At 44.3% G+C, this 12,703-nt stretch overlaps 1 protein-coding gene across 1 annotated transcript; it reads right to left on the reverse strand.

Annotated features, from left to right (window-relative positions):
• Positions 1-5: 5 nt before the first annotated feature.
• On the reverse strand, positions 6-8,454 carry LOC121547410 (RING finger protein unkempt homolog). The gene is made up of 14 exons (XM_041858680.2): positions 8,184-8,454; positions 7,413-7,622; positions 6,456-6,632; positions 6,167-6,300; positions 5,926-6,061; positions 5,697-5,814; positions 5,441-5,528; positions 4,983-5,350; positions 4,530-4,746; positions 4,181-4,276; positions 3,888-4,073; positions 3,558-3,739; positions 3,108-3,368; positions 6-1,370 (listed from the first exon to the last, which is right to left on the reverse strand). The coding sequence occupies exons 1-14, from the start codon at positions 8,330-8,332 to the stop codon at positions 1,218-1,220; spliced, it is 2,475 nt and encodes an 824-aa protein (XP_041714614.1). The 5' UTR covers positions 8,333-8,454; the 3' UTR covers positions 6-1,217.
• Between the last annotated feature and the right edge of the window lie 4,249 nt (positions 8,455-12,703).

The following is a 12,703-nucleotide window of genomic DNA, read 5'->3' on the forward strand; positions in this document are numbered from 1 at the left end:
ACAGCTTCATCCAAAAATATACTTTTATTTTATTTTTCTATACCAAAACACACAAAATGAAACAGTTGGTGGATGCAGTAGGACAAGGTGTGGACTTTGTGCCAGGTCTGTGTATAGTACACGTGATCATGTCTTTTCACTGGTTATCAACACACACCTGCTGTGTCCAAAGCCTGACACCTGGTGTACAGTGCATGTGGCAAGTATGACATACAAGAACTATGTATATTTGACATGAGTTTGACATACTGTGAAATATCAAAATGCTTACAAATGTAAATTATGCCCCAAAAACATTATACATTGATTTTTAGAGTTTAAAAAAGGCTGGCATTTGCGTTAACATGAAGCGCCTTGTTATTAAATGAAAAAATATGCATAATTTCAGACTACACAATTGAATAGTAAATTTTTCTTGATTGTGTTAACATGCTCCCATCTTTCCAGTTAACAAAGAATAATAATATTACAGACTGCAAACCTGAGAGTCAGTCAAGTACAGAAACTATTTGTAAGAAACACAGACTGCTGCGTCCAAATAGTCTAACATGGCTTTCCTTCCTTCATCTGCAATTTCTTTGTAGGCTCCCACCATATTCCCTTCCTGTAGTTTCAGATCAGTGTGAAGGACACAAGGAGAGGAAGCCTTTTTATACTATTGAGATGCAGCCCTATTCTTCCTCTGACTATAAGTCTCATTAACAAAACAATATCACTGACTTTGCCTTCACTTTTCTAGAAAAAGCATACATTCTATGGAAAATAAAAATTATAATTTTAACAGTAAAAACTTGTACTCCTTCAAATGGTGGCCCCCTTAGGATGTAGCATCATGAGACAGCTGTCTGGATCATGCATGCCATTAACAACTGACTGAGTCAGTTTTGTGGTTAAAGACAGGTCTGTGGTAAGAGAGCTGATCCTGAATCATTTCTTATGGGCAGGTAGTGCGTGTAAAAAAAAATCTGATCTTGAATCAGTGACTATATGGACCGGAGGCTGGTCTTTGGGATGATCTTTCAGTGAGGATACCATATCTAGGATCAGAGGTAAGATACAATGGAGTATACTACATAGCGTAAGAACAACTGGTCTGGATCTGGTCTAAAGTCAGTGTTCGGGTCAACTGGGCTGTTTGAGTGAGTATGGCTGGTGTGAGGCTGGTCTGAGATCAGTGTTGGGGGATCTGCTGGGCTATAGATAGTTGATGAGTTAGGTCAGGATAACTGATCTAGGGTCTGTTCTGGGCAAAGGGGGCACTCTGTAGAGCTGGTGCAGCTGTCACACAGTAGACCGTGTCCACAGGGCAGAGAGACCGATCCCTGCTCTCCACATGTCACACAACATTGACACTGCTTTCTATACACCACCTGGATAGGGGGGTGAGATGGAGAGGGGAGAAAGAGAGAGAAGTCTGCTGGTTAGTTGGGGAATGTTTCACATCAACAAGCATAGCTCTGTGTGTACAGTGAGGGAAAAAAGTATTTGATCCCCTGCTGATTTTGTATGTTTGCCCACTGACAAAGAAATGATCAGTCTATAATTTTAATGGTAGGTTTATTTGAACAGTGAGAGACATAATAACAACAACAAAATCCAGAAAAACACATGTCAAAAATGTTAGAAGTTGATTTGCATTTTAATGAGGGAAATAAGTATTTGACCCCCTCTCAATCAGAAAGATTTCTGGCTCCCAGGTGTCTTTTATACAGGTAACGAGCTGAGATTAGGAGCACACTCTTAAAGGGAGTGCTCCTAATCTCAGTTTATTACCTGTATAAAAGACACCTGTCCACAGAAGCAATCAATCAGATTCCAAACTCTCCACCATGGCCAAGACCAAAGAGCTCTCCAAGGATGTCAGCGACAAGATTGTAGACCTACACAAGGCTGGAATGGGCTACAAGACCATCGCCAAGCAGCTTGCTGAGAAGGTGACAACAGTTGGTGCGATTATTCGCAAATGGAAGAAACACAAAATAACTGTCAATCTCCCTCGGCCTGGGGCTCCATGCAAGTTTTCACCTCGTGGAGTTGCAATGATCATGAGAACGGTGAGGAATCAGCCCAGAACTACACGGGAGGATCTTGTCAATGATCTCAAGGCAGCTGGGACCATAGTCACCAAGAAAACAATTGGTAACACACTACACCGTGAAGGACTGAAATCCTGCAGTGCCCGCAAGGTCCCCCTGCTCAAGAAAGCACATATACAGGCCTGTCTGAAGTTTGCCAATTAACATCTGAATGATTCAGAGGAGAACTGGGTGAAAGTGTTGTGGTCAGATGAGACCAAAATGGAGCTCTTTGGCATCAACTCAACTCGCCGTGTTTGGAGGAGGAGGAATGCTGCCTATGACCCCAAGAACACCATCCCCACCGTCAAACATGGAGGTGGAAACATTATGCTTTGGGGGTGTTTTTCTGCTAAGGGGACAGGACAACTTCACCGCATCAAAGGGACGATGGACGGGTCCATGTACCGTCAAATCTTGGGTGAGAACCTCCTTCCCTCAGCCAGGGCATTGAAAATGGGTCGTGGATGGGTATTCCAGCATGACCCAAAACACACGGTCAAGGCAACAAAGGAGTGGCTCAAGAAGAAGCACATTAAGGTCCTGGAGTGGCCTAGCCAGTGTCCAGACCTTAATCCCATAGAAAATCTGTGGAGGGAGCTGAAGGTTCGAGTTGCCAAACGTCAGCCTCGAAACCTTAATGACTTGGAGAAGATCTGCAAAGAGGAGTGGGACAAAATCCCTCCTGAGATGTGTGCAAACCTGGTGGCCAACTACAAGAAACGTCTGACCTCTGTGATTGCCAACAAGGGTTTTGCCACCAAGTACTTAGTCATGTTTTGCAGAGGGGTCAAATACTTATTTCCCTCATTAAAATGCAAATCAATTTATAACATTTTTGACATGTGTTTTTCTGGAATTTTTGTTTGTTCTGTCTCTCACTGTTCAAATAAACCTATCATTAAAATTATAGATTGATCATTTCTTTGTCAGTGGGCAAACGTACAAAATCAGCAGGGGATCAAATACTTTTTCCCTCACTGTATGTGCGTTCACATGTGTACACTGCACATATCTGTGTGTCTCCTTTACCTGTTCCACGGTGTGTAGACATGTACAGAGCTGGGCCTGCAAACTGAGGACAGACTCTAGAGGCAGTCTGTGGAGCAGCTGTAGCTGGTGTAGGCTCAGGTGTGGGTTTTCTCCTGTCCTCATGCTCTCCAGCGCCTCCTGGAGGAGAGAGGTCTGTCTCTTCGCCGCCTCCTCAGCCTGTCTGGCCCGCTCTGCTTCAAGAGCTGACCGACCGGCCGAGCCACGAGACTCCTCTGCATCCGACTTCAACACCGCCCACGACTGGAGTGAGAGAGGGATGTAGAGAGAGGGAGAGGGTGATGAGAGAAAAAGGGGAGAGAGTAACAGAGGGAGAAAAGGGGAAGGAAGAGAGGGAAAATATTTTAGTCTGACCCTTTTGTTGGTTTACTGGTGTACACTAACACACACATACACCTAGCACACACACAAACCCACACCTACTCATCGTACCTGTGCTGTATGTCTCCAGGTGTGGTCCCAGTGTTTCAGTAGTCTGTTAGCATCGTCTAGTTCCTGTCGAACCCGGGCTGTCTCCATGCTCTGGCCCATGGTGGGTAACAGGGCCGGGGGCGTACCGGGGGAACCCTGGCCTGATGGGTGCTCCCAGATACTACTGCTCATACCATTCAGACCTGCAATACAGGAGACATGGAACACATGAGACATATTTATTAAGCTGAGGTGTCTTTGGAATGTATGGGGAAATGAAAGAATTAAACACATTTTTAAATCTCTAATTTTGGTCAGAAAAATACATGATCTAAAAAGATATCCACAAACCTAAAGAGCTATGTGATGGCCCCAAGAAGCTGCTTTCTGATTTGCTGGGCTGCGATAGATGGGAGGAGAAGAATGGCGATTGGTGGGCTCTGATTGGTGGAGAGGGCGAGGGGGAGCTGAAAGGGGCGGAGCTGCAGAGGGATCCTGGAATGTTGACAGGAGCAGAACTCTGGAGCTGATTTCCTCCTGCAACATCAATCAATAATTGAATCAATCATGACATTCCACTCAGGTGTGTGCATGCATGCGTGTGTGTGTGTGTGTGTGTGTGTGTGTCTAGGCTCCATACCCACCCAGCATGGCTCTGGGAAGAGCTGAGCTGCTGTCCAGGCTTCTCTGCAGGGCAGACATGCCAAAGTCATTCAGGTCCAGGTCATCCAGAGCTGACTCTATACAAAACATTATCAACCAAAACAAAACTTCAGTCTGTCAGATCTGTCCCACAGCAATCAAGTGATGCAGTGGCAATATTCTTCAGAGATATCCCATGTAATTGCCCCTCAGGGATAAATAACGTTTTTTTAATTGAATGGAATGTTAGGAAGTGAACTACAATAGTTAGCTAATTTTACAATGGCTAGCTCCTCTGACGAAGAGTAATAAGAGTTTAAAGAGTCTACTGTGCTTGTGTGACGGACTCACCCACTACAGAATCGACGGTGTCGCTGGTGGGGTAGAAGGGCAGTGCGTTGGCATTCATGCCCGAGAAGAGGCCTGGTGCTGGGGCTCCGTGGTGGAGGTGGTGGCCCTGGTGGAGGGGTCCAGGAGGGGCCGGGCTGGGAGGGGTGGCTGCTAGGCTGGAGGGAACACTGGATGACAGACTCAGTGGACTACCAACTGGGAGGAACACCAACAGGTCCTAGTGAGGTAGAGAGAGAAGGGTGGTGATGGTATCTACTATACAGACTGTGGTATAGTTATAGTACAATAAGCAATGTAGCCTAATAGTTTCTGCATTCGACAATGTGATATTGCTGCCTTACAGAGACAACAAGACAATGAATGACAAGCTGGCTGAAGCAGCAACAGACACCCAAGCCAATAATGTGTAACTATAGTTGAAGCTGGTTGATTTTGACAACAATAAAAAGGCACCTGTTTGCTGTGATGAGACGCCATTTCTCTGTTGCGTTGCTCCATGGTAAAACTCTTCTGTTTGGCATGGTCTTCCCTCTCATACCCCGGTGCCCTACCGTACCCCCCCTCCCCAGCCCAGGGGGAGAGGGGTTCGCCTCCCCCACACACGTCCTCACACAACGACAGCACCCTCCCTAAAAGGCCCTGCTCTGCCACACACACACCACCTGACGGGGAGAACGGCCCTCCAGACAGAGACCCAGACCTTCCACCTCGGCCCCCAGGGCTGGAGCATCCTTCCTGGGCAGGGTGAGGGTCTTGGGGTCCTGGGGGGAGAGGTGGGGAGCTGGGGGTCTGAAACGAGGGTTCTTCACTGATAGGGGGCTCTAGGGGACAGGAGGAGAAAAAGAGTAGATCAGTTACTTACTTGCTAACTATCATTTTACAACACGATTAGGGTGTTGTGAGACACTTACTGTTGTCTAGGTGTGCAAAGGCACAGAAGGGGCCTCGGGGGCAGCTGCCACACTGCTGCATGTCGTTACACTTCGTGGACTTATAGATCTGGAGAAGAACACCAGACAAACACACAGTCATTTAATATAGAGTTCTAATTTGTGTTAAGCAAATGTAGCTAACTCGAACTTTGGCACAAATCTGCCAATGATCTAAACTGATGACGTAGTTATGATTTGAGATGAGGGGCATGTTAGGATGGACCGCACCGCGTACCTCAGGGTGAAACTGCTGCTCTGTGCGTGTGTGGCAGTACTGGCATCCCTCTGCCACCTCACACTTACTGGGGTCTCCCCACTCCTCACTGTGCTTCACCGCTGGGCATGGCAATGCTCTGGAGAGAGAGAGAGACCCCACACACTTTAGTATTGTTTTTGGGGGAAGAAACAGATGGTTCAGGTCATATGACCTGTGTGTGTCAAATGGATGTGTGCATGTTTTGTACCTGTATTTGTGTTTGTGTGGACTACGGCGCCTGTCTTTGCTATTGTGGTAGTAGGGACAGGCGTAACCTTGGCGACACAGACGAGGAGGCTTTTTACACAGATCTGTCTTGTAGTGGGACAACACATAGGTGTTATCTACAGAGAGAGAAAGGGAGAGAAATGTATTAGTATTGGAATCATGGCCTTCATATGGAGTATATTTATAGATCAGTTAAAGGATGTGCATGTGTATAGTCGTACCCTGCCAACGTGGTTCCTCACTCAGGATCTTCTCAATGAGGGCAGTACTGGCCGCCAGCCCCGACTGGCCTTCCCCCCCTCCTCCTCCCTCTGCAGCCCCCGACCCCCCCTGAGACTCCATCACCTGCACCTCCCTGGAGAGGGGGAGAGGGACACACATGGCAACGAGACCAGTTAGAAAGTGGAACAATGAAACAGACAAATCTCTGGCTTTGGGTCATTATTCTAAACCTTAATTTGAAGATGAACAGAAGATGATGTGTCTCTACTGCAGTGTGTAATCCTGTACCTGATGTCGTAGACGGGACATCGTAGGTCATGTGATCCATGTGCAAAGGCACAGTGGGAGCCGTTCTTACAGCAGTGGCCCTTCCCGTCCGTCTCGTGGATACAGGAGCCTGTCTTATAGTACCTCAGATGGTACCTCCGCTCTGTGTCGCCTGCCGTACGATGCAGGTACGGACATCTGGAAATCACAAATGGGAAAACAACCTACACATCTTGCTGGGTCACGTGATATTGTCTCAGAGCCACTGTCTTCTACATTAGCATTCCCCTTGTGTGTGTTAATAGGCTGAAAGTGTGAAAGTGATCATGTGTCAGCACTTCTCCTGATCTGTCTGAGCCATGGCCCGGAGGAGTGAGGTGCTGTTTTCATCTGCAAATCACAGCAGTCAACAACCATCACCTCAGCTATTCAACTGAATGGTTACACCTCATTTATAAACAGTACCCTCAATCTGAAAAGAAATCTCAATCTCAGATTCCCAGGTGCTTTATTATGCAATGTAGAGCATGTTCTATGTACCTTTAGGATAAAACTTACCAGACCGATTGTCGGTCTGCACAGTACGGGCCGTTTGTTTGACGTTCGTTCACTCGCTGTGTTATAGGGACCACCCGCCGTTGGCCACTGACGGTCATCATTTTCCCCCTTTTCTACATGTAAAATCGGTTTGCAAATTACAATTATTGTTCAGAGGTGCAAAGTACTCTCGGCCGGCAATCCTACCGGTCTGCCCGTGCCTTTAATGTGGAGAACTCAAGGATTGACCCAATAGGGCAAATTTGAGACCCCCAAAAACCATTGGTTTTAGTGAACCATAAAATAGTGTGAAGAAAACAAGTGTCTGTGTCTATTTGCTATCAGTGTACCAATACATCAAATCAAAAATCTTCCTTGGTACCCCCAGCACACGGACACACTTTCTTTCTCTCTCTCACACACACACACACACACACTTACTCGTCCCCGTCTGAGCAGGTGCCTGTGCCCTCGTCGTATTTGGTGCAGTAGACATCTGGGCTGTAGTTGAAGGTTCCGTCCCGCCTGCGGATGGGCCTGCGGCGACGCTGGTTCAGGAAGTGCCAGTGGAAGCATGCAAAGGGCCGGTGCTGGGTACACTTGTGCTGCACAAACAGAGGACACTGCTCTGTCCTGAACTCCTTCAGATACCTGCATATGGGCGACAGAGCAGGACAGAGGAAATGGGTAGAGATATACGAGTAGTGCATTAGTATATGTCTTATATTTGACACCAAAAAAGAACAATAGCAAGCTGCAGGTATCAGTTATCACAACTTTGCACCTATGTTGCAGATGTAAACATGTCCCTCTCAGACTCTCTCTCTCTCTCTCTCAAAAACACATTGACACACAGACAACTTATGAACCACTTATGGACCATTAGACCAATTAAAGTGTCTTACATTGTAATTTGATTGCATATTAGCATATCCTGACACAAAACGTCAACACTACATATGGCTAGCTAAAGATTGCCAGCTCCCTAAACAGTCCAGGGCTACTGTACAGATCCAAAACACGCTAACTCAGTCAACAGTAGGCCTCTCACTTATATTGCCTAACTAGAATTGGTACACACTAATCCAGACCAGAGATAGCTGGTAAAAAAGACTTCAATTAAAATCCGACAGGAGCAATTGAACTAATTATCCGAACGTCAGTGGTGTTTTAGTGTGTTTATACACGTGAGGTTGTGTGTGGTCTACGTACGTGTAGTGTTGAGGTTTCTCAGGCTGTACGTGCAGGACGTTGGCGGGAGACGTCGTGCCACCTGCGGGCGAGGAGGATGAGGAGGAAGAAGGTCCACCGGAGGTCGTAGCCCCCGACGAGGACGGGGGCTTTGTGTGTGTTTTCGACATTTTTTACTATTTGAAGCTTTTGTACCAGCGTTCTGTATCCAGTGTGCGACGAAGTCCGCATTCTTTACCTTTGCGCGCTTGCGCCTGGTACGAGGAAGTGGAAGCGTCAGCTCGAAGGGTTTGCTAAGAACTGTGGGGCATGTAGTTCAACATTGTCTGTTCCCTTTGCTTTTAAACTGCAGTTTGTGAAAGAGCCAGAAATACCATTTTTTTATAAAACAATTATATTTATTAAATGGAGCATACATAACGTTGTACTTGACATTTGAGTCACACACATGAAATGTGTTCTGTTTTGTGCAAACCAAAGCACTTTCCTCAAACCCTGTAAAAATTATAAATAACAAAATTACACGGTTTCCCACGTGTGCGTGGTCATTCAAAAACTATTCGTTACAAAACATGCTGAACATTTAATTTAATTTATTTTCTAAACATAGAATTTGAGGAGAGGAAACCACAATGTTGTGATCCATATACAGCAATCGAGGTTAAATTATATTGGGAACAAATTAGACTGTACAAATGTCGTTGGACGGTCGATTATTGTTTATTTATTTTGTTGCATTCATGTCGGCTCCACCAGACGCCCTCCAGGACACCTACAGCACCCGATGTCACAAGAAAGCCAAAAAGATAATCAAGGACAACAACCGAGCCACTGCCTGTTCACCCCGCTATCATCCAGAAGGAGAGGTCAGTACAGGTGCATCAAAGCTGGGACCGAGAGACTGAAAAACAGCTTCTATCTCAAGGCCACTAGACTGTTTAACAGACACCACTAGCACATTAGAAGCTGCTGCCTATAGACATAGACTAGAAATCACTGGCCACTTTAAGAAATGAAACACTAGCCACTTTAATAAAGTTTACATATCTTGCATTACTCATCTCATATGTGTATATACTGTATTCTATACTATTCTACGGTATCTTGGTCCATGCCGCTCTGACATCGCTCGTCTATATATGTACACTACCAATCAAAAGACACACCTACTCATTCAAGGGTTTTTCTTTATTTTTTATTTTGTTTACATTGTAGAATAATAGTGAAGACATCAAAACTATGAAATAACACATATGGAATCATGTAGTAACCAAAAAGTGTTAAACAAATCAAAATATATTTTATATTTGAGATTCTTCAAATAGCCACCATTTGCCTTGATGACATCTTTGCACACTCTTAGCATTCTCTCAACCAACTTCATTAGGTAGTCACCTGGAATGCATTTCAATTAACAGGTGTGCTTTCTTAAAATATAATTTGTGGAATTTATTTCCTTCTTAATGCATTTGAGCCAATCAGTTGTGTTGTGACAAGGTAGGGGTATACAGAAGGTTGCCCTATTTGGTAAAAGTCCATATTATGGCAAGAACAGCTTAAATATGCAAAGAGAAACGACATTCCATTATTACTTTAAGAAATGAATGTCAGTCAATATGGAAAATGTCAAGAACTTTGAAGGTTTCTTCAAATGCAGTCGCAAAAACCATCAAGCGCTATGATGAAACTGGCTCTCATGAGGACCACCACAGGATTGGAAGACCCAGAGTTACCTTTGCTGCAGAGGATAAGTTCATTCGCGTTATCAGCCTCAGAAATTGCAGCCCAAATAAATGCTTCACAGAGTTCAAGTAACAGACACATCTCAACATCAACTGTTCAGAGGGGACTGTGTGAATCAGGCCTTCATGGCCGAATTGCTGCAAAGAAACCACTACTAAAGGACACCAATAATAAGAAGAGACCTGCTTGGGCTAAGAAACACGAGCAATGGATATTAGACCGGTGGAAATGTGTCCTTTGGTCTGGAGTCCAAATGTGAGATTTTTGGTTCCAACCGCCGTGTCTTTATGAGACGCGGTGTAGGTGAACGGATGATCTCCGCATGTGTAGTTCCCACTGTAAAGCATGGAGGAGGAGGTGTTATGGTGTGAGGGTGCTTTGCTGATGACATTGTCTGTTATTTATTTACACACTTAACCAGCATGGCTACCACAGCATTCTGCAGCGATACGCCATCCCATCTGGTTTGGGCTTAGTGGGACTATCATTTGTTTTTCAACAGGACAATGACCCAACACACCTCCAGGCTGTGTAAGGGCTATTTGACCAAGAAGGAGAGTGATGGAGTGCTGCATCAGATGACCTGGCCTCCACAATCCCCCGACCTTAACCCAATTGAGATGGTTTGAGATTAGTTGGACGGCAGAGTGAAGGAAAAGCAGCCAACAAGTGCTCAGCATATGTGGGAACTCCTTCAAGACCGTTGGAAAAGTATTCCAGGTGAAGCTGGTTGAGAGAATGCCAAGTGTGTGCAAAGCTGTCAAGGCAAAGGGTGGCTATTTGAAGAATCTCAAATATAAAATATATTTAGATTTGTTTAACACTTTTTTGGGTTACTACATGATTCCATATGTGTTATTTTATAGTTTTGATGTCTTCACTATTATTCTACAATGTAGAAAATTGTAAAAAATAAAGAAAAACCATTGAATTAGTAGGTGTGTCCAAACTTTTGACTGGTCCTGTATATATTCTTAATTCATTCCTTACTTAGATTTGTGTGTATTGGGTATATGTTGTGAAATTGTTAGATATTACTTGTTAGATATTACTGCACTGTCGGAGCTAGAAGCACAAGCATTTTGCTACACCCACAATAACATCTGCTAAACACGTGTATGTGACAAAACATTTGATTTGATTTCTGCTCAGACAGCCATGGCCATATCAACACTTATTGATACTGTGTATTCCAACTGATTTTCAGGTTAAGTCTTATAATTGAGCAAAAGTAAGCTAATCGATCATAAAAACCCTTACGATAAAAGATAGCAGTCAGAGTGCAGTATAACTGCAGTATGCTGCAAATACTGCGTCAAAATACGTTTTTTTACTGCAGTAATTTTGCAGTGTAACTGCAGTTAGAGTGCAGTATTCTGCAATTACTGCTTCCAAGATACCACTGTCGACTGCAGTTACTGCACTTTCACTGTTTCAAAACTGCAATATTTTTTTGTAAGGGAAATATGTACAGTTCTCAGGCATTAGCTTCGCCCAGGACTGCCTCAAGTGAACTACAATCCCAACACTGTGTTTTAGCATTTAGAAACATCAATAATCATCACTTGTGATATGGCTTTTGAAATGTATGGCCCTTATCCAGGGCCAGCTCTAGCCTTTTGGTTGGGCCCCCCCACCTTGCAGCAAAATATTTTAGGGGCCCCCTCTTGAAGGCGGAGAGAAAAATTTAAAGAAATGTTAAGGTCCATTTCCTGAAATTCTACATATTTTGCAATGGGGCGTAGAGAAAAGTTACTTTAAAACCGCAACATTTTCTCTACGCCCCATGGCAAAATGTGTAGAATTGCAGAAAACTTGCTTTAAAACTGCAACATGTCCTGAAATTAAATTACTTTTTTTGCAATTCTACACATTTTGCCTTTGGGCGAAGTAAACTTTTTGCAATTATATAATACATTTCTTGCAATTCTACTTATGTTGCCATGGGGCAGAGATTTTAAATTTTTTTATCTGTTTTACAGCTAATTTCCTACAATTCTATCCATTTTGCCATTGGGTGGGGACACATTTTTGCAGTTTTAAAGCTAATTCCCTGCAATTCTACACATAAGCGACTGCTTATGCCTGGAGCCAAACATGCCCTTATCTTTCATCAGTGAGAAAGAATCTTTCAAATAAAAAAGATACACTTACTGTAGCAGTTTTGAACAAATCCATAAAGCTATGGTATGGGTGCCTCCATCCGACGAAACTACACTTCCGCTACACTTCCCGAGTAACGCTTACACACAGGTGTTCGGAGCATGCTAAATAGTTAATTAGCACAGGTGTCTTCCTAATAATAATAATAATAATATGCCATTTAGCAGACGCTTTTATCCAAAGCGACTTACAGTCATGCGTGCATACATTATTTTATTTTTTTGGTGTATGGGTGGTCCCGGGGATCGAACCCCCTACCTTAGCGTTACAAGCGCCGTGCTCTACCAGCTGAGCTACAGAGGACCTCCTCTTGTCTTCTGTCTGTTCTCCGTAAACAAGAGCTGTAACATGGAGATATGGCCGTGTGGGAACCCTAAAGAGGTCAGCATGCTTCAGTTCAGCTGGCGCCTAGCCGAATTCAGCTAGCTGAACCGAACAAATGTGCTCGCATACTCTCTTAAATGCCATGATGATCTGGATGAAACTGCCAAATCGAGGGAAAGGTAAGAACCTCTGGATTAACTATCTAATGTTAACTAAATGTAGTAATGAATAATTGACAATTCTGTGAACTGTCTTGTGCAAATTTTAAATTGACACAACCTGTTAACAAAGGTGTCCGCTAGAGATGACGT

Source organism: Coregonus clupeaformis, chromosome 31, assembly GCF_020615455.1.
Source record: "Coregonus clupeaformis isolate EN_2021a chromosome 31, ASM2061545v1, whole genome shotgun sequence".
NCBI lineage: Eukaryota > Metazoa > Chordata > Actinopteri > Salmoniformes > Salmonidae > Coregonus > Coregonus clupeaformis.